General features: G+C 37.6%; 1 protein-coding gene across 1 annotated transcript in view; it reads left to right on the forward strand.

Moving 5' to 3' along the window:
• The window catches only part of NEK11 (NIMA related kinase 11), a 220,042-nt gene that overhangs the window by 88,550 nt on the left and 112,625 nt on the right, over positions 1-18,867 (forward strand). The window contains exons 7-12 of the mRNA XM_054595611.1: positions 6,434-6,583; positions 6,676-6,754; positions 8,999-9,084; positions 11,399-11,518; positions 13,677-13,770; positions 18,457-18,571. Coding sequence (XP_054451586.1) covers positions 6,434-6,583; positions 6,676-6,754; positions 8,999-9,084; positions 11,399-11,518; positions 13,677-13,770; positions 18,457-18,571 — 644 coding nt within the window. The remainder of the gene's footprint in view (positions 1-6,433; positions 6,584-6,675; positions 6,755-8,998; positions 9,085-11,398; positions 11,519-13,676; positions 13,771-18,456; positions 18,572-18,867) is intronic.

Here is an 18,867-nt window from a genome sequence, read left to right on the forward strand (position 1 = left end):
TGCTTGAAAGGCTTCTTTAGGGTCAGCCATGAGTTCCAGCTTAAGCCTGCCCTTCATGGTTGGAAATGCTTTGATTAGGATAGCATGGAATGATGGGGCAGCATAGAGTTTATGCCTCTGGAGTCGGGGGAGCCTGTGTTGGAATCCTAGCTCCACCACCTACTTAGTATGGAACCTTGAACCTAATCTTATTGTTTCCTCATCTGAAAATGGGAATGATAACCATAGTTCCTGCTTCATTAGGTTTCTTACGAGGAGGCTTAAATGAGTTAAAATATTTGAATAATATAAAACAGGGTCTGGCTTATAGTATGCACTATTAAAATTTTAGCTATCATTTTCTTTATTATTAATATTATTATTATCATTTGTATTATGGTAAGACAATGTAATAGTCTGCTGCTAAGACAGCTCAGCATGTCCTGGGTCAGGGATTGTCGCTCCCATGTGACCCTTCAGACCCATCAGAGCCAGGAGACATTATCTAGCTTTGTTCATCTTCTAACCCAAGTCCTGAAAGGGGCTCAGCCCACGGGGCTGAGGTGAACCCTCAGAAGAGAGTGTCGGGGGACTGACATACTGATAGCCTTCTATCCTCCAACCTGTGAGTTTTATTTCTTTTTTTCAGTGTTCAAATTATCACATGGGCATTAGATTATATAGCAGATACAGTCAGTGTAAATTTTTTAGAAAACATTTTAAAGAAACACTGAATGAAAACTAATGCCAGTAACAAACAAGCTAATCTAACATGGTGTCTTTCTGGGCAAATTTCTTTCTCTCTCTGAGTTTTGGTTTTCTCATCGATACAAGGAGAGTTTGGAATTAGTAAATCTTGATAGTCCCTTGCAGGTCTACTGTTTTGACAGTATAAGAAAACATTCTTGATGTTTGAATTAAACTCTTCTTTGGGGAAAATAAGCAACTATATTGGAGCAGTTCTTAGCACACAGATATTTTAACACATATCCACACTGGTAAAAGTATTTGGTTCAATGTAATGATTTTGTTTTACTGGTAATGCGTAGTCCTCCCCATCCCTTTTTTTTTTTTAGGAAAATATTTTTATAGTATAACAAGTACTGACTTGATATTGTCTTTTAAAAAAATCTACAGCCATACCACCCAAACATGCCCAGTCTCATCTGATATTTTTTTTTGTTTTAGTCATTCTGTTGAGTGTGTAGTGTTACTGCACTGTGGTTTAAATTTTCATTTCTGTGATGACTAATAATGTTAAACATCTTTGCATGCTTTGGGACAATTTAGTGTCTCTTCAAGTCTGTTGCCCATTTGTTAATTGGATTATCTCCTTTTTGTTATTGACTTGTGATAGTTTTACTAACTAATTAATTTATTTACATATTCTGGATACTAATCATTGATGAATATTTGAATTGTCATTCCATTTGTATCTTCGTTTTCACTTTGTAAAGGGAATCTTTTCATGAGTAGAAATCTGTAATTTTAAGTCTATTTTATCAGTTCATAAATATTGCTTTCTATATTTTGTTTTAGGAGTCTTTGCCTTTCCCAAGAGCAGGAAGATAGTCTCTTCTTTATTTTAAAAAAGCTTTATGATTTTATTTTTCACAGTTAAAACACCTATAATTGATTTTTGTGCATGTGTATTTTGTGAGGTAAGTCTACATACATTATTTTCCACATGGATATTCAACGGTCCAGCATAATTTGTTAAAGATATTATATATTTTTCTCCACCACAGTTTAGTTTATCTTTGTATTAATCAAGTGATTGAACATACGTGGATCTGTTTTTGAGCCCTCTGTTTTGGTGTATTTTTTCTTCTTTGCCAATATCACACTTTTGGGAGTAATATAACTTTATAATAAATCTTGCGGTTTGGTTATATAAGACCTTCTTGTTCTTCGGTTACCTTGGCTCTCTTTGTCCCTTTGCATTTCCATATAAATTTTAGAATCAGCATGTCAATTCCTGAAGAAAAAAAAAGGCTGCTAGTATTTTGATTGATCTCTTATTAGGTCAATAGATCATTCTGGGAAAAATTGACTTCTTAATAATATTGAATCTTCCAACGTATGAATGTAGATACATCCATGTACCCCATCCATTTTTTTAGGTCTTCTTTCATAACTCTTGGCAATGTACGGTAGTTTACGATGTAGGATCTTGCATGCCTTTCATTGGATTCATTAGGCATTTGACGTTATGTGACGTTAATGTAAATAACATTTTAAATTTTATTTTAAAAATGTGTTTGTTGCAGGCTTATAGAAATGACCTTTTTATGTACAAAATTATACTGAAATGCTTAATGACAGTGTCTTCTTTTCTGTTCTTTACATGTATTTTTGAACATTTTCTGGCCTCATTGTTCTGGGTAGCACCTTCATTACAATATTAAATAGAGGTGGGCATAGTAACCATCCTTATCTTGTTCTTGATTTTAAAATAAAAGTATAAATTATGAATATTTTACCAGTAAGTATAATATTTACTATATGTTTTTATAGCTTAAAAAACCCAAGTAAGGAAGGTTCCTTCCATTCCAAGTGTGCTAATAAGAGTTTTCTTCTTTTTAAAAACACAAATGGGTTTTGAATTTTATCAAATGCTTTTATCTGCTTTAATCAAGAGGATAGAATTTTTTTCTTCTATTATGAGATACTTTCCATTGATTGGTGTTCAAATACTATGTCAACTCAATATTACTTAAATGAAATCCACTTGGTATATAATATTGTATTTGTAATATGTGTGCATATGTATTTGGATATTTTGAATCTATGTTCACAAAAAAGTTGCCTATAATTTTTTTCCTGTAATATCCTTATTATATTTTAGTATCAAAATTATGCTGACTTTATAAAATGAAGAGATTGATTAAGGCTGGTATTCTTGATTTCTTAATTGTGTAGAAGAATTTGCCAGTAAAGCCATCTGGCTCTGGACTTTTTTTGTGTTAGGAGTGGGATGGGGGAGTGGGGCTTTAAAAATTTTTTAAATTATTATTTTAATAATCACTTACCCATTTACTAAATAAAACACTATTCAGATTTTCTATTTCTTCTTGTATAAGTTTGGTAAGTTATCCCTTTTTTCTATAGTAATTTTAGTAATAGAGTAGTACTAAAGATTATTTAGTAATAGTAATTTTACTAATTTTGTTTTATGTTTTAAATTTATATTGATTTTTATTTTTTCCATCACCATTTAGTCCCCTTATGCGGCCTCCTCCTCCCCCACCGTTCCCACGCTGCTGTCCATGTCCGCGATCCTTTTGCCTTTTGGCTCATCCCTCCATCCCCTCCCCCCCACGCCAAAGACTGTACACTTTATCTCACTCGTCAGATATTGTGGGGGAAAAACACATTTTTAATGTCATCTTAATACTTTCTAATACTGGTGGAATCTGTAGTGTTGTACACTTTTCCACTCCTGTTATTGTGAATCTGTGTGTTTTTTTTTCCTTCTTGTTTTCTCGGTCAGTCTTGCCAGAGGTCTATTAAATGTTAGTCTTTACTGATTTTATTTTTATTGTCTATTTGTTTCTATTTCAATTATTTATACTCTTTAAATTTCTTCCCTTAAAATAGTTTTGATTTGCTGTTATTTTCCTATCTTCTCAAGTTGACTTAAATCATAGATGTTTAAAAGTCTTTTTTTTTTTGCTAATATATGCATTTTATACTTGTAGTTTCACTGTAATCATTTATTTTAGTTGCATGCAATATGTTAATATTTTGTACCTTTATTAACATTTAGTAACAATATTTTACCACTTCTGTTGGAACTTTTTATTTCACCTAGGGATTATTTAGATGTGTATTTGTTGTTTTTCAAGCAGTTGAAGACTTTGTAAGTTTTTTTCTCTTTCTGTTATTAACGTCTAGCTTAATTTCACTTTGGTCAGAGAATATGCTCTGAAGTTTCAGTCCTTAAAGTCCACTGAGGCTTGCTTTATGACCCCAACTATGGTCAGTTTTAGAAAATGCTCGATGTGCCCTTGAAAGAATATGAATCCTGTCATTTTGGGGATTCATTTATGTTAATTTGTCCATTATGTCAGTTTTGGTCATTTTGTTTGGGCTTCTCTCTCATTTATTTTTTTGGCCTGCTTATTCTATCAGATATTGAAAGAAGCATCACAAAGTATTTCTCTATGATTTTGAAATTGTTTATATTTTCCCTTAATTCTGTCAGTTTTTGCTTCACACACACACACACACACACACACACTCTTATTGAGTTTTAAGATAGTTTTCTGTTATTAATCCACCATCTTAATTTTAGAAGTGGTTCTTGCCTTTAAGTCTCCTTTGTCTGATACCAGTATAACAACACCACAACATTTTGATAAGTATTTGCATGGTCTACTGTTGTCCATGAACAGCTCTGTGTTTTTAATTTAAGGTTTGTTTTGTGAGCATATATAATTTTTAACTCAGCCTGAGAGTCTTTTTATTTGAAATATTGTGCATTTATGTTTAATATAATTACTCTATTTTTATTTGTCATCTTATTACTTGCTTTCTATATATACACTACTTGTTTTATGTTTTTTCTCTCCTTATTTTCTTTTGATTTAAAATTGTATTTGGTTTTTTTATTTTCCCTCTAGTAACTTATTAGTTATACACTTGTCAGTTATACATTATTTTACTATTCTTCTGGTGATAAGCCTTAGGAATTATAACATGAATCCTTGACTTAATTATAGTCTAGTAAAAGCTATTAATTTTACTGCATTCCCAATAATATTAGGACCTTAAAATAGTTTAATTCCACTTATGTTCTTAACTCTTAGGTCTTTTGTATTATTTTTCCATGAAATTTTATTCTACATAATTTGTTAACCCCACAATATATTGTTAATATTGTTTTATAGATTAATGTTGACCTATACATATTTACAAAATTACTTTTCCTAGTGGTCTTCATTCCTTCTTGTATTCCTGTGTTGGTCTGAGACCGTTTTTCTTCTTTTGGAAGCACTTCCCTTTAGGATTTTTATTTATTTTTTTTTTTGGTATAGAAATCTAAATATGTGCTACTATACCAGACACCATTTCACAGTCTTACAGATGGATGCAAAATTTATTAAGCTTCAAATAATCATATTTTATAATGTTTGCATTGGTCTTCATGTTCTAGTCAATATCACATAATTTCTAACATTCCTCCTTATTTTAGTATTCTATAATGGAAATAGTCCAGAATTTGGAAAGAAAAATGCCTTGGAAAGGAAAATGACCAGTGAAATTGGCCAAGTGATTTAGCTTTCCTGAGCTACCTACTTTCCTCATGTACAGAATAGGGAATCACTGTGAAATTTTGAGGCTCTGTTGAGCTCTATATGAAAGTTCTTTGTAATACGTAAAACACTAATGAGTTGGAAGTTTTTAGTTTCCAAATTATACTAAATAAAATTTATTATTATTTACTGGAACAGAAACATTCTCAGTGTATGTTCTCTTACAAACGTACCTTTCTATGAACACACACAAAAGGGTTAAAATGATAGTATTCATGTATGTATTTATTTATACTTACCTTGCCTTTTATGAAAAAGTAGGACATTGTTAAAAGTTACATAAAACGCCACTTACATAAGATCAATTGTAAATTTACTTCTGATCTTTCAAGCAAGTAACATGAAAAGGGAGACCTGGCCAGTTACATAATTCAAAATACCCATAAGATTTGGAGTAATCCATTATACCGGAGAAGTACAGTTCTTAATACTAAGTTCAGGCAGGAATTCTCCCTTTAGTTTTTTTAATGACGGAGAGTTATTTCAAAGATTATTCTGCTGGCTTAGAAGGTACTGATTTGCATGGTTAATACAAATCAGTATGGACTGATCTAGAATTTTAATATTCTGTTTCATACCCCTGAAGAAAGAATTATATTTTCATGTGAGCTGCAAGGTGCTGTTCTTCCACCCTACTTGCAAATGGATTTTATTTTAAAAACTAATAAATAATGTGTTTCCTTTTCACAATGGTTGGATACATTATTAGAGGGAAGGTTAGGCTGATAAATTAAAATTTTATTTTGCAAATATAACATTAACAAAACTGCCTTAAGAAGATGATAGCTTATTTTTTTCTCCATAGAGGTTAATTCAGAAATTCCTTACTACATTGATCAAATATTTATTGGGTCTCTACTATGTGCAGGCAAATTCCTATGGATTTGCTTTTGCTTTCCTTCAACAAAAAGTAGCCATTCAAACTTAGATTTTGTGCTTTCTTCTTTCACTTTTTTTTAAGTAAACATGTATTTAAATGGAACAGAACACCATGGAACTGAGGCTTTCAAACAAACAACTCAAGTGTATGTTAGTGCCTTACAACCAATGCCCTAACCCACTTGAAATTGTGTATAATGATCAAATATAAAAAGGACTTTTGCACCTTATTTTAATTCTTTGATTTTTGTCTTCAGGTCTCTGGCATGCATTTTATATGAGATGTGCTGCCTGAGTCATGCATTCAGTGGCGCCAATTTCTTGTCCATTGTTTTAAAAATTGTTGAAGGTGACACTCCTTCTCTCCCTAAGAGATATCCAAGAGAACTGAATGCCATCATGGAAAGGTATGGAAATAATGTATTACCACAAAAACAGTTTTAAATCATGCTTAAATTTTAGTTCATCTGAAAAATAATTTTCTTTTTAAACATTACAGCATGTTGAACAAGACTCCTTCACTGAGACCATCTGCTATAGAAATTTTAAAAATCCCTTACATTGATGAACAACTGCAGGTATTTAAAATGAAAGGGATACTGGGAAACACATAGTGATTAGCATTTGTATATGTTCTAGGACTTGAAGATATGCTGTGAGAATAAGATGCATTAAGAATCAGTAAGAACAGAGAGACAAGATTTTTTTTTTAAAGCTGAGGGAAAACTATTAGTCAGGACAATCTCTTTGCACAAGAAAGTATGTGAACTCCGGTTCTCTGGTGGCCCGCATATTAAGATTGTGATATTCTGCCTAAACTCAGCATCCAGCCTCAGGGCTCATGTTTATAGATCTTACTTCAACACTTTGTAAATATGTTCCTGCTAGAACAGAATGTGATACTACCGGTAATAAAATCTGGGGTTTTCACTAAGATTTTATTATCCTACTCTTTTATTATATATCTCAATAATACTCTTTATTGAGTAGGCGAATTTATTTTGTTTTTCTGTAAATTGGAAAATTTGATGAAGAGAATTTGTCTCCAGTGATAAGAAAAAAGCAAGTGATAAGCTCTCAGGAGGTTCTGTTGTTGTTGTTTTAAGATTTATTTATTTATTCTTAGAGAGAGGGGAAGGGAGGGAGAAGTAGAGGGAGAGAAACATTCATCAGTCGCCTCTCACACACGCTCTCACAGGGGACCTGGCCTGCAACCCAGGCCTGTGCCCTGATCTGGAATTGAACTGGTGACCGTTCCCTTTGCAGGATGACACTCAACCAACTGAGCTACACCAGTTAGGGCTTTGGTTTTGTTTTTTTAAACCCCTTAGGCTTTTACAATATACATTCCTCAGGCAAATTTCTTTTAATGTTACGGATATCTTTAAGAGGACTCCAAAGCTTTCATTCACCTTTAAAAATGCACATGCCCTTACATCAGAGTCCAGTTCTCAATCCATGGGACACTTGAGGCCGAGCGGGGGTGTCTTCATTAGTTGAGTGCGGGACACTGTGCTGACGCTGGTGGTGCAGAAATGAAAGGACCTTGCGTAGCTCCTGTTCTTTGGAAGCTTGGCTGCTAGTTAGAAAACCCAGGAACCAAGGAAAATGAAGCAAATAATGTAATTATAAGAACTCACAAGCAGTAGGAAGAAGCAAACAGTATGCTGTAAAATCAGGGAGGGTGAGGGGTTTGGTGGTCAGAGAAGGAGTGAGTGACATTTTGACACCAGTGATACGGTGAGAAGCAGCTAGCCATGTGAAGAGCCTGAGAGTGTTGGAGTCACAGGGAATAGCCTGTGTAAAGCCCTGAATTTGGTCGCATCTCCGGGGAGGGAGACACAGAGGAGAGGGCTCATGCAAGAATGTGCCGCCAGGGAAAACCCCCAGGAAGTGGGGTGAGCGGGCTGGACAGGGAGGTGGTGAAGCTCGTTGGTGCGGCCAGCTCTCCCTCTGCACAGGCACAGCGCACTCCTCCAGCCCGAGGGCAGTCCGCTTGAAAAGAGGCACAGGTGCTGGCTATTGGATCAAAACCACACTAAAGAGGCTGTGAGCTTACAAAAAATTAGTCAAGAGGGATCCAAGGGGACGGATCTGCTGGGACTAAGGTGAGGCAAGTGAGGCATTTGTCATGGGACAAGATTAAAGAGAATACCAAACACTCAATAATCAGGATAAATAATATTTTAATGAAATCTTTTACAAATCCAAATTAATGCTAAATATCCATGGTAGCAAAATATCCGAAGTTCAAAGATAATACCAACCGGGCTAGGATTAGGGTAAGACAAGTGAGGTGGAATGGTGCAAATTCAGGGTTGGATCCTGTCTCTATTTAAATTTTTAACACTGTGTTCCATGGCTTGTGGCATTTTGATTTTTCATAGTATTGCATTAAAATACTCTTTATCTTGGTTACTGAGTCTCTTAGTGCCCCGTAAGTTTTGCTTCTGAGGCAAATGTTTTACTCATCTCGCCCTAGTCCTGGCCCTGGGAGTGTGGATTTTGTCCGCTGCAGAACCAGAGATGAAGAGAGCGTGTGTGTGTGCTTGGAGCGAAGGCAGGCCCGCCGTTACCTGGGTAGCAGGGAGTGAGAGAACAGGCAGGGCAAGGTGAGCGTGGAGAGGTAGGCAGGAGCCTGACCCTCAGGATCTGGTTGCATAAACTACCACGCAATGCTTTGTAACCCTTTATAGAAGGAAACATAGCTACCAGTGGGTTTTGGTTTCAAGCTCCCAGAGAGAGTCAGTAATAGTGCAAATTGGAAAAGGCAGGGGATAGTTTTGTACCCTTCCATTCCTGAAGAGGAGCCTTTTTTTCAGCACCTGATGTGTAGATACTCAGAAATGACTCCAGAAGACAAGAATTTGAATTGTCAGAAGGAAGCTGCTCATATAATTAAGGCCATGTGAGTAATTACTTTGTTTTTAAAAAGCCCATTGAGCATAAATAGTAAATGCATTTGTCTTGAAAAATCTATTAGTACTAAGCCAACTGCATGGAGCATCCTCATACTTGTCTTGCCAAGAAATTCAAGCGCTTCAGTAACTTGGCGTTAAAGCCCTTTGCCTCAGGTGAAGCAAATGGAAATCATAGGAGTTTAAACCACTGCACAGCTTACAGACCTGCAGGGTAGCTCTGCAGTTGCATTGTAAATATATAGAGAAATTAATATCTCAAACATTTAGTGATATATATGCACATACACCTTCCATGTTAAGCATACATGGGTTTCACATGTTGTTTGTTGAACAGGAACTGTTAGGTTATCTATTGAAAAGGCAACATTGTGGAGTCTTGGAACAATTGAAAATACTAAGCCAAAATTCACTTTCTTGAGAAATATCTCAAGATTTTCTCAAGATATATCTTGAGAAGAACTAGAGAATGTGTTTCAGGAGGACCATAATTATTTCTTGGCCTAACTTCTGCCTCCTCCCTCATCAGAATTTCTGTGCTGTAACTTACGAGAACCCAGAATCCTAGGTACCTTCAGAACAGACTTCTGTGTAGGCTGTGTGCTGAACAGTTCCAGGGCTGCGGGCGCTAATCATAAAGACCAAATTTATAATTTTGCTGAAGGAACTCTCTAATTAGTGTTATAAGGACCCAGTGAGAATGGCAGCCCTTGCCCGGAGCTGTGTAAGGCAGTGGGAGCGAACAAGAGCCCCCGTTAGCCTGATCTTCAAGGCCAAATAGCTCAAATATGCTTCTCTAATACCCAGTCCAGTGGTTGGTCAACTGCACCATTTGTTTTGTATCTTGACATTTTAAGCTGAGGAAACTGGTCCATCAAAGATATTTGCTCTTTGTTTAATGCATGATCTTCAGTTAAAACAAACTACATCTCAGTAGGACACGTTTTTTTTTAGGCATGCTCCTATAACCTTGTTTTCTTAGGTTACTACCTATTTTTAAAAGAAAGCTTGGATATTCTTAATTTTATTTTGTTTTATTGATTGGAGATCTGAGAGTAGTAGATAACTTCCGTTTAAAACACTGGGCTACTTTTTATTATCATTTTGCACTGTAATTATGGAACACTGCTTATAGTTAAAGTGTGCCAGAACCCACTTGCTTGGATGGCATTTTACATTATGATATATTGACTTCAAATCATTACTGTTATTTTCAAGATCTATGACTATGCTTTACGGGGAGCTATTTGGTCTTACAAAATAAGGGACGTATATTTCTGAAAATTGTGCATCCCCTGGAGGCTCTGGTCTGGACGGTATTCCGAAGGGATGAGACCTGCCTAAATGGTCATTACAATTTTATCATCACATTTCTTACTGCATTTTGAAGTATTGGGCCCTAGCCAAGTCAGGCACAGAAACAAATGTCACTGAGGATGTGGTTGTAGACCTTTCATACATGAGTAGTATAAGCACATTTCTTTAAAGGAAAAGGCTCTTAATAATATTGGCTAACATTTTGGGGTTAATGACCATCTGTAATGAGCACTTTTCATGAATTCATTCATTAAACTCGAAACAAACCTATGAAGTATGTACTATTTTTTTTTATTGATTATAAAGATGTTAAGTAACTTACCCAAAGGAATATAGCATTTGAATCTTATTATCCCATATGATTAACAACTATGCCATGCTACCACGAAAGTACCTACTGTATTAGGTTTAGAATATAAGACATAGTCAGTAAAAGTTAGCTATTATAATGCCATCCTCTGGGATACTTTTTATGTGTCAGACATTGCACATACATTATCTCATATAATACTCACTATGAACCCATTCTTTCTAGATGAGAAAACTGAGGTTCAGAGAGGTTCAGTAACTTGCCCAAGGCTACAGATCTAATGAATGAAGGTGCACATCAGATTCTAACTCTGCCTATTTCCGAAGATTGTGTTCTATCCACATGGTCGAATTAGTCTGCCTGTCTATTTACTTCTTAATGGCCAGAATCCTAATTTGTATTACATTATGAAAGCCAGTTATAAGCAATGAAATGAGCAGGAATTTGGAAAGTACATAATTTGCTTTTAAACAAAAATCTAATTTGAAAAATATTGCCAATTAACCACAGTCCTGGTTGGCTCATTACCTACACAGGCTTTATTAGTTTTTGCCTGGCCTGTCTCAAGATGCTTTTTCCCTTCTCAGTAGTGCAATGATACTTCTGTAAAATATTTGTTTAATTTTTATGAGCATGTTTGGGATGTGTTCTGTGTGGGGAATCTTTATTTTCTCTAGGCAAAAACAGATCCACCTACAGACTCTGCGGGCACTCTCTGAAGTGCAGAAAATGACCCCGAGAGAAAGGATGCGGCTGAGGAAGCTCCAGGCAGCCGATGAGAAAGCCAGGACACTGAAGTAAGCTGCCCTTCCTCAGGGACCCCAGCCCTTTGGCCACTTCCCAGGCTCAGAAGGAATTCACTGAAGAAAGGCAGAGCCAAAACAAGAAAACAGCATGCACATGCTCATTATATATGTATCTGTATGTTGACTCACTCATTCCCTCAAAAGATGGTTGTTGAACCATAGATGGTGATTGGATACCAGGCCTTATTCATATTACGCTTTCGGTCTTGTGTGAAAAGAAAGACTAGCTATCAGGGTGGTTACTAGTGATAAGAATATCATCATCCTCCAAATGAAACCTTACTGTTGCTGACACCTTCTGTACCTACCCCAGTGAGGTGAAAAAGGCAACTTCAGGACCTGGTCCTCATTCGCTAGGTGTTTGCTGCATCCCCTCTGCCAGGAGACCTGGCTGGTCTATAGAGAGAAGAAGGTTCTGGCAGGAAATTATTGGCCTCAGGAAGCAGTTTGGAAACAGAGCTCTGTTCTGTCAAGTGAAGCCCTTTGAGGTGTCTATGCTCAGGGCGATGCTGCTGGTGGGAAATATCACTAGTAATTAGAGTGCTTACATGGAAAGGGGGAATTCCAAAACTCTAGAATCCCAATTTCTCAAAGACTAGTTTTTCAGCTGGGAGGTTATCCAGTTTCCTAATTTTTCTTCTTCTTTCTTCTACTGCCAACTTTTTGGTAGCTTAGAAGCCACAACCAAGAACAATGGAGACAGAAAAAACCCGAAACACAAATATGTTCATTTTGTGACCTTGTCACTGTATCTGAAAGATGATTTAAATGTATCCTTTTGCTTACAATGAATATCATGATGAACCTGTGAGACTCTCTTTCCCTTAAGACATGTTTTTTTTTAATAAATGTGGGAAAAGACTTTGTTCAAAGTTCTCATGGGTGATAGTGTGTTGGTAAATGTTTAACAACCACCTCTGGGCTTGTGAGGTGAGTCGGGGTGGGGAGTGGCTGCTGATTTGTTTGCCAACTTCCTGTGGTGGAAAGACTTCCTTTATGGCCAATTTCAAGCCACCCTTGTGATATCATGGACTGTTCAGCTGGGAAGATATGTGCACAGTCTTCTCTTGGGAGCCAGTGCAAGTTGGTTTCTGCTAAGCACTATACTCCTGAGTGTGGCTTTTACTGAAAAAATAAATTCACATAAATTGTTTGAACACTTGCACCAACTCACGGTCCCAAATCTGTTTCCAACACCTCAGAAATGGCAAGATATCCAGGTTATCATGATTCATGCCACTGGCTGAGGGTAAAAGGAAAATCAAATCTCTAATAGGAACAGATTAAACGGGCTAGTTAATTACTTACATCCATATTACAAATTATTTGTTCAGATTAAAACTGATTTTTATACACAAAAGATAGTCATATAGATATTCTAGGTAACATTTCATATTTTCCTTATTTAAAGCCCATGGCTTTTAAATAAAATTTGGTCTTGATTCATGAATGACTTGCATTGAAATTGTTTTTAATTATTATTTCTAGGATTCAAAAGTGGTCATGTGTTTTAGGTAGAAAATGGCTCTATTGTCAAAAGGTTTATAATGTACCCATTTTATAGACAACAAAATTTACCACAAGGATGTTCAGTGACTTTTTAAAAACTCTAAGTATAAATTTGCACACAAGTAATCACAGGAACTCAAATCTGTCTTTCAGTTTAGTGATAGATCTATTTAATTCAACAGTCCTCTAGTAGAGAAAACAAAGAAAATGTGTCTGAGAAAAATTCCCCTCCACAATGAGTCTCATATTCTTTTCCATACTTCTTTGAGATGTTGCTCTATTTCCTTGTTTATGTGTTTATTTCATCCTGAAAGTTGTTATCAAGTTATTAGTATGTGCTAGGGACTAGGGGCATGCACCCCTGTCATTATAGTTGGAGAACACACAGGGATCAATACTGTATTCCTCTGTATTTTAGGAGTTCTAAGGATGAATAAGGAGCCAGGGCATCCTCGTGTGTGCTTCAAGGAGAATCACGTGGGTGCTGCACTGCACACACGCCCTCGCAAGAGGAAGGCCTACTGGCCTGGCTTCCCAATGCCCCAGTTTGCCTGTTGAAACAGGGATCGCACTTACTTATATAATATAGATGTGGTTTTAGTAAATCAGATATTTTTCTACATTTGCTTTACATTTGCAGAAGGCTTGTGGAAGAAAAATATGAAGAAAATAACAAACGAATGCAAGAATCGAGATCTCGGAACTTTCAGCAGCTAACGGTTGATGTGCTCCATGTAAGTGCTCTCACTTTACATTTTACATAAAACCTTTTCTTGCTTCACATTTTTTCAGATTCATGTGGCCAGTTGGGTAGGGAGAGAAAGAAGGTACGAAAAAAGCATCCAGACCAACTTTGTCCAATTCCAGGGAGGATGTTCCTCTCAGAATGTAGGACAACAGTGAGTGACTACACTAATTCAAAGCAGCTATACTTAGAGATGGAACAGTTGACTCATCCAACAAATGTCAAGTGCCTACAAAATAATCATCAGTGAATGAACAATTGATGAATTAAAATTATGACTTTGCAGAACAAATATGTGTGTATCTAATTTTGAATTTCAGCCATGCTGTTTTTGCTTTATGTCTTTAGTCCATTGTTCTCTTTTTGACTTATTTTTTATTCTTTCTCTTTTTATTTTGTCCCCCTTCCATATTATGCCTTGTATTAATAATCCCATTCAAACTTTGAAGAATTACCATGGATATCCCATAATAAATAGGGTTGCAGAGTCACATGAAATGAGCTTCAAATGCATGTCCTCTGTATCCCAAGACCCTGTATAGCAAATACTGTTTTCTTTAGTGGTTAAAAATAGGACTTGGTCTAGACTCTGATACTTAAGGCAGTCTTTCTTCAGGGTCATATTTGAACAATAGACATCAACACCAGCTCCAAGCAATTCTGGTAAAAAGCATCTTGAGAAGGAGTCATTTTTATGGAGCACTTTATTGTCTCAAATTCTATTTGTTCATTCATTGGAGATCCCCGCATATGAGGGAGATTCCTTCATTCAGCAGGAAGAATCAAGTCCCCTGAGGCTGTGGGGACAACCGCTGTGTCTGAGGATGCTTGTCTGCTGTGACTCGGTCATCCCAGGGCTCCAAATCCCAGGGTGTGCAGGAGCACCCAGCGGAGCTCCCTCCCAGCCAGGCACGGCCTAGGAACACTTGTTTCCTGCCTCCTCTGAGCGGGTTTTCACCTTTCTCAATTATTTGGTGGTTGCGAGTGCTTTAGAACCCTGAAAACCAAAGTTGGACCAGAGGGGGCCCAGCCTTGTCTGACCTTAAGAGTCTCCCCCTGTCAGATTCTTTTGCAGAGAGTTTGGGATGCTGGTGATATGTGCTCAGTCCCACCCCCCATTTTTCCACCCAACTCCCACTCCATGAGGTGAAGCCAGCTGTGGGACCTGTCGCGGGCCCCAGAGCCCTAGGACTTGGGAAGCCTGATGAATGGAGAAGTTGCTGGCCGGACGGGCATGGGGACAGCAGTAGCACAGGACCTACTTGGAGGAGGGTCTTGATGCCCCTCTGAGCGTTTGAGTGCCTTTCTCTAGCTCCCCAGACACTTTCTAGGCTCTGAGACTTGTAAAGATGGGTTTTCTTTCCTATGTCTGTTGGCTTTCTTCCCCACAAGTCTGATAACTGCAAATTCCCACAGATCCTCACAAGAAGTCGGACATATGAATTCTGTTTTTGTTAATATGTGTAAACTACTCGTTCAATCAGCTGATAGAAAGTGGGACATTTTTTCTGAAATGTCCAGCGATCCCTGCTTCTAAATGATTTTATAACCAAAGATTAGAAATGTAGAAGTACAGATGTGGTAATATTTTCAGAGTACACATATATTGAATTATAATCTTGTACTCCTGATATTATATAATGTTATTAACTAATGTTACCCCAATTTTAAAATGAAAAAATAACTTTCTTTATTCTTCAAGTTACCATATAGCAAATAAAAATGTAGTTTCAAACACGTTCTAACATTTTAGTGTCAGATAACTTACTTTTTTGCTTTTTTTTATAGACCCTTCAAAATAATTTTTGTGTTCTTTTTCACTTCTGATATGGTTATCATCAATGTTAAACAACTATACTACATTAGATCTTGTCCTTCCTATAAACCAGGGTCATTGGGAGGCTCCTCAAGAAACTGAAGACTGAGACCGTAATGCAGGCGGGATCTCGGGAGCTTTTGTTAGCCACATATTATCCCACAGAACACTGGGGCCAGGCAGAGAATGCAGATGTTGGCCCAATGCCGACAAAGAGGATTTCACAAAGATTTTATGAAAAATATTAATTTTTTTCCCCCAAAACCATCCCCTTTCCATCAGCAAGGAACAAAGGAAGCAAGAGGAGAAGCACCTGATGCTGCTTGGCCAGAGATGTTGGTTCATTCTTTGATCTTCAATTTAGTGTCACCAACATCTTGGGCCCTGAATTTTACAGAAGCATGTTTCTTAAGTTTGCAAGTGATGGGGGCAGAAAATGCTCGAGGCAGATACGTGGCTCTTGAAAATCACGTCCTCTCCTAGCTGTTTCAGTCCTGCAGAAGGGGTTTCATAATCCCACCCCCCCAAGGCGTCTTGTCCTCTTTTGTGCAATTACGTCAAGCATTTCCCGCTGGCCCACTGATAGCATCCCATCTCCTCTCTTTCCAATGTCACCTTCCCCTCAGGAAAAGCTTCTTTGACCTCTCAGGTCCACAATTACCTGACCCTCCTCCAGACGCTTATGGCTTACAGCAACACTTCTCAAACTTCAAAATCACCTGTTGGTCTTGTGAAAATGCAGGTTCTGGTTGGGTTGGTCTGGAAGGGGCCTGGGATGCTGCAGGCTGATAGGCTTCCTGGGGATTCTAATGCTGCCAGCCCCAGCACCACAATGGACAGAAACTGGGGCACTTGAAAGCAATTCACCTTCAGATGAAGGAAGAAGCTTTCTGTGAAGAGACCTTCTCACAGTCTCTTTAGGAAAGAAAGTATGTAATGGGGACGAGAGGAAAGGAGGAGCGACCTGAGGGAAGGCTCCCTCCTTTGCCCCAGGAAGAGGATGAAAAGAGGAGGCCAGGCCAAGTAGCAAGTTTAATCACCTTCACAGGTTCAAGAGTGAGGCATGTTTACTGACATTCAGAGAACAAAGGAGGCAGAAAATGGGAAGCCAAACACTTTGCTGAAGGACTGAAGGGTTTTAAATACTCAAGGAAAGGCACTATTGAGCTGAAAAAGATAAAATGTAAGAAAGAAATTGAATTAATCTGATGCAAGACGCTAAAGAAAAATGTGATAAAGGAGAAGAGGAAGGAAGAGGAAAATGTTCCTGAATTTGCCTGTCCACATATTTACGATTTAATGTCTCCCTACTCTCTTGGGGCTTCTTCTTTCTTCTCTCTTGCCAGCTAAAGCAAACCGCTTTATATTTCAAAAGCAGTTGTAGGAGATAGAATCAGGGGAGAGAATAGGCTGGCATTGTCACTTCTTAAACATGTTATAAAAATTTTTGAGGCATTAAGGAGAATGGCATGTTCTGTTTTTCAGGCCCTAACTGGCAGGGCCTTTTATTTCGGCAGTTATTTTCTGCTTGGCTGGATTTGGACTTTGAAATCTCAAAGCATAGTTGAATATGGAACCCTGTTCAATGCTGTTTCTTTAAAGGATGGTAGCTTGAAAACAACCGGATACCACCATACACACAATAATCCTAGTCTTTTTCTTTTTCTCTTTTTTTTTAAATCCTGTGGCATATACAGTTGTGAAGATATTAGAATTGGGTGTCTGTGGAAAGTGCATAGCAGATCAGATCTTCATACATGAAATATCGATAGTAATGCAGATCAAAGAGAGATCAAATCTTTCTCTAAGAGAAATGATTATAACAATTCTGTCTCTTCTCTACAAAGAGAACCTCAGAAAATCAAAGTCAATTGAGAATCCAAATACTTTTTCCCCAGTAATTTCTGAAGTACACATCTCATGCCATTTCTGTTCTTTGTTCTTAAAGTTCTCTGCTATCACTCACCCTTTGAAATTTGAAATCAATTTCATCTGATGCAACAATTATTATACAGTACAACAAACGGACCTCCTAAAAATGTTTTATGACTGTATTTTCACAAATGCTGTGCCACAGTGTGTCACAGCTTTTATTTATTCATTTAAGATTTGTTCAAACTTTTCTTTCTTTTTTAATAAGAAGACGTTCTTGGAAGTTCTCCAGGAAGGCTGTATATCAAGGAAAACAGCTCAATTCAGCACTAGCTCTAGGTTGTAAACACACACGCGCGCGCACACACACACACACATAACTAAAAAAAAAAGCAAAAAGATTTACTGAAATGCCTGTTAATGTATTTGAGAAATTGAACTTTTTTTTGAAGTATGAATTTTTTCATGTGACCTCTTAGATCTCTATTTTTAGGAAATTCGAATTTATAAAATCACAGAACTTTTAAGGGTAGACGAGAATTGGGAGATCATCCAAATCAATACCTCTAATTTTGAGATGAGGAAACCGAGCAGGGCTGGACTAGGGTGGGGTGAGCTGAGTGTGATGCCCTGGGCGCAGGTTTGGAGGAGGTGCTTGTTCTCACCTGCCGATTGATCCTGCTCTTGCGTGAGCCTGGAAGTCAGTGCCTCCTCCAGTTTTGCTCACCGGTCATTCTGCTTGCCCCACCCTAGTCAGGACCCTGAAACCGAGGCCAGAGGAGGTTAAAATGGTTTGCCCCATTTATTCAAGGCAGCTTCTGTTATCCCCAGCTGCCTGCCTTCTTGAAATTTGAAAACATTAGCATGTTTAAGGGAGAAGATTAGGTAGGCTTTTGCTTTCAAATAGACTTCTACATAAGAATATTGTTTCACTTGTGGCAGCGTTACTTTTATGTTTCTCAAGAAATGTTAATTACCTTCCACAAGGAATCTGATGACCCGACTTCAGAGAACCTGCCTGAGCCGCAGCCCATGCCTTGCCCAGACCTCGGTGTGTTCAAGTCAAGTGTAGAGGACACCGTAGCTGACCTTGGAGATCATGGTATGAGTCTGCATCAATATTTCCTGGGTGCTTTCAGCAGACACATGGCTTGGTGTAGCTGGTCCTGCAGTAGGCCTGGATGGGTTCTGAGAGAAGCCCTAGATGTATGTAACCACCTTCCATCAGTTTGCCAGAGCTGGGCGTGACCAGGATGAAAACCAGAGAAACCAAGGGGTTAGTCTGTGCTCCTCTATTTTCTTAGTGCAGCCGAGTTAGAAACTCATACCAGGAGAAGGACCTCTTCTGCATGGGTTAAACAATATTGTCATTAACCTGACTTTGGAACAGTGCAGACT

The sequence above is a fragment of the Pteronotus mesoamericanus genome, unplaced genomic scaffold, assembly GCF_021234165.1.
Source record: "Pteronotus mesoamericanus isolate MK-2021 breed Mesoamerican mustached bat unplaced genomic scaffold, CSHL_Meso_final scaffold_54, whole genome shotgun sequence".
In the NCBI taxonomy this organism is placed as follows: Eukaryota; Metazoa; Chordata; class Mammalia; order Chiroptera; family Mormoopidae; genus Pteronotus; species Pteronotus mesoamericanus.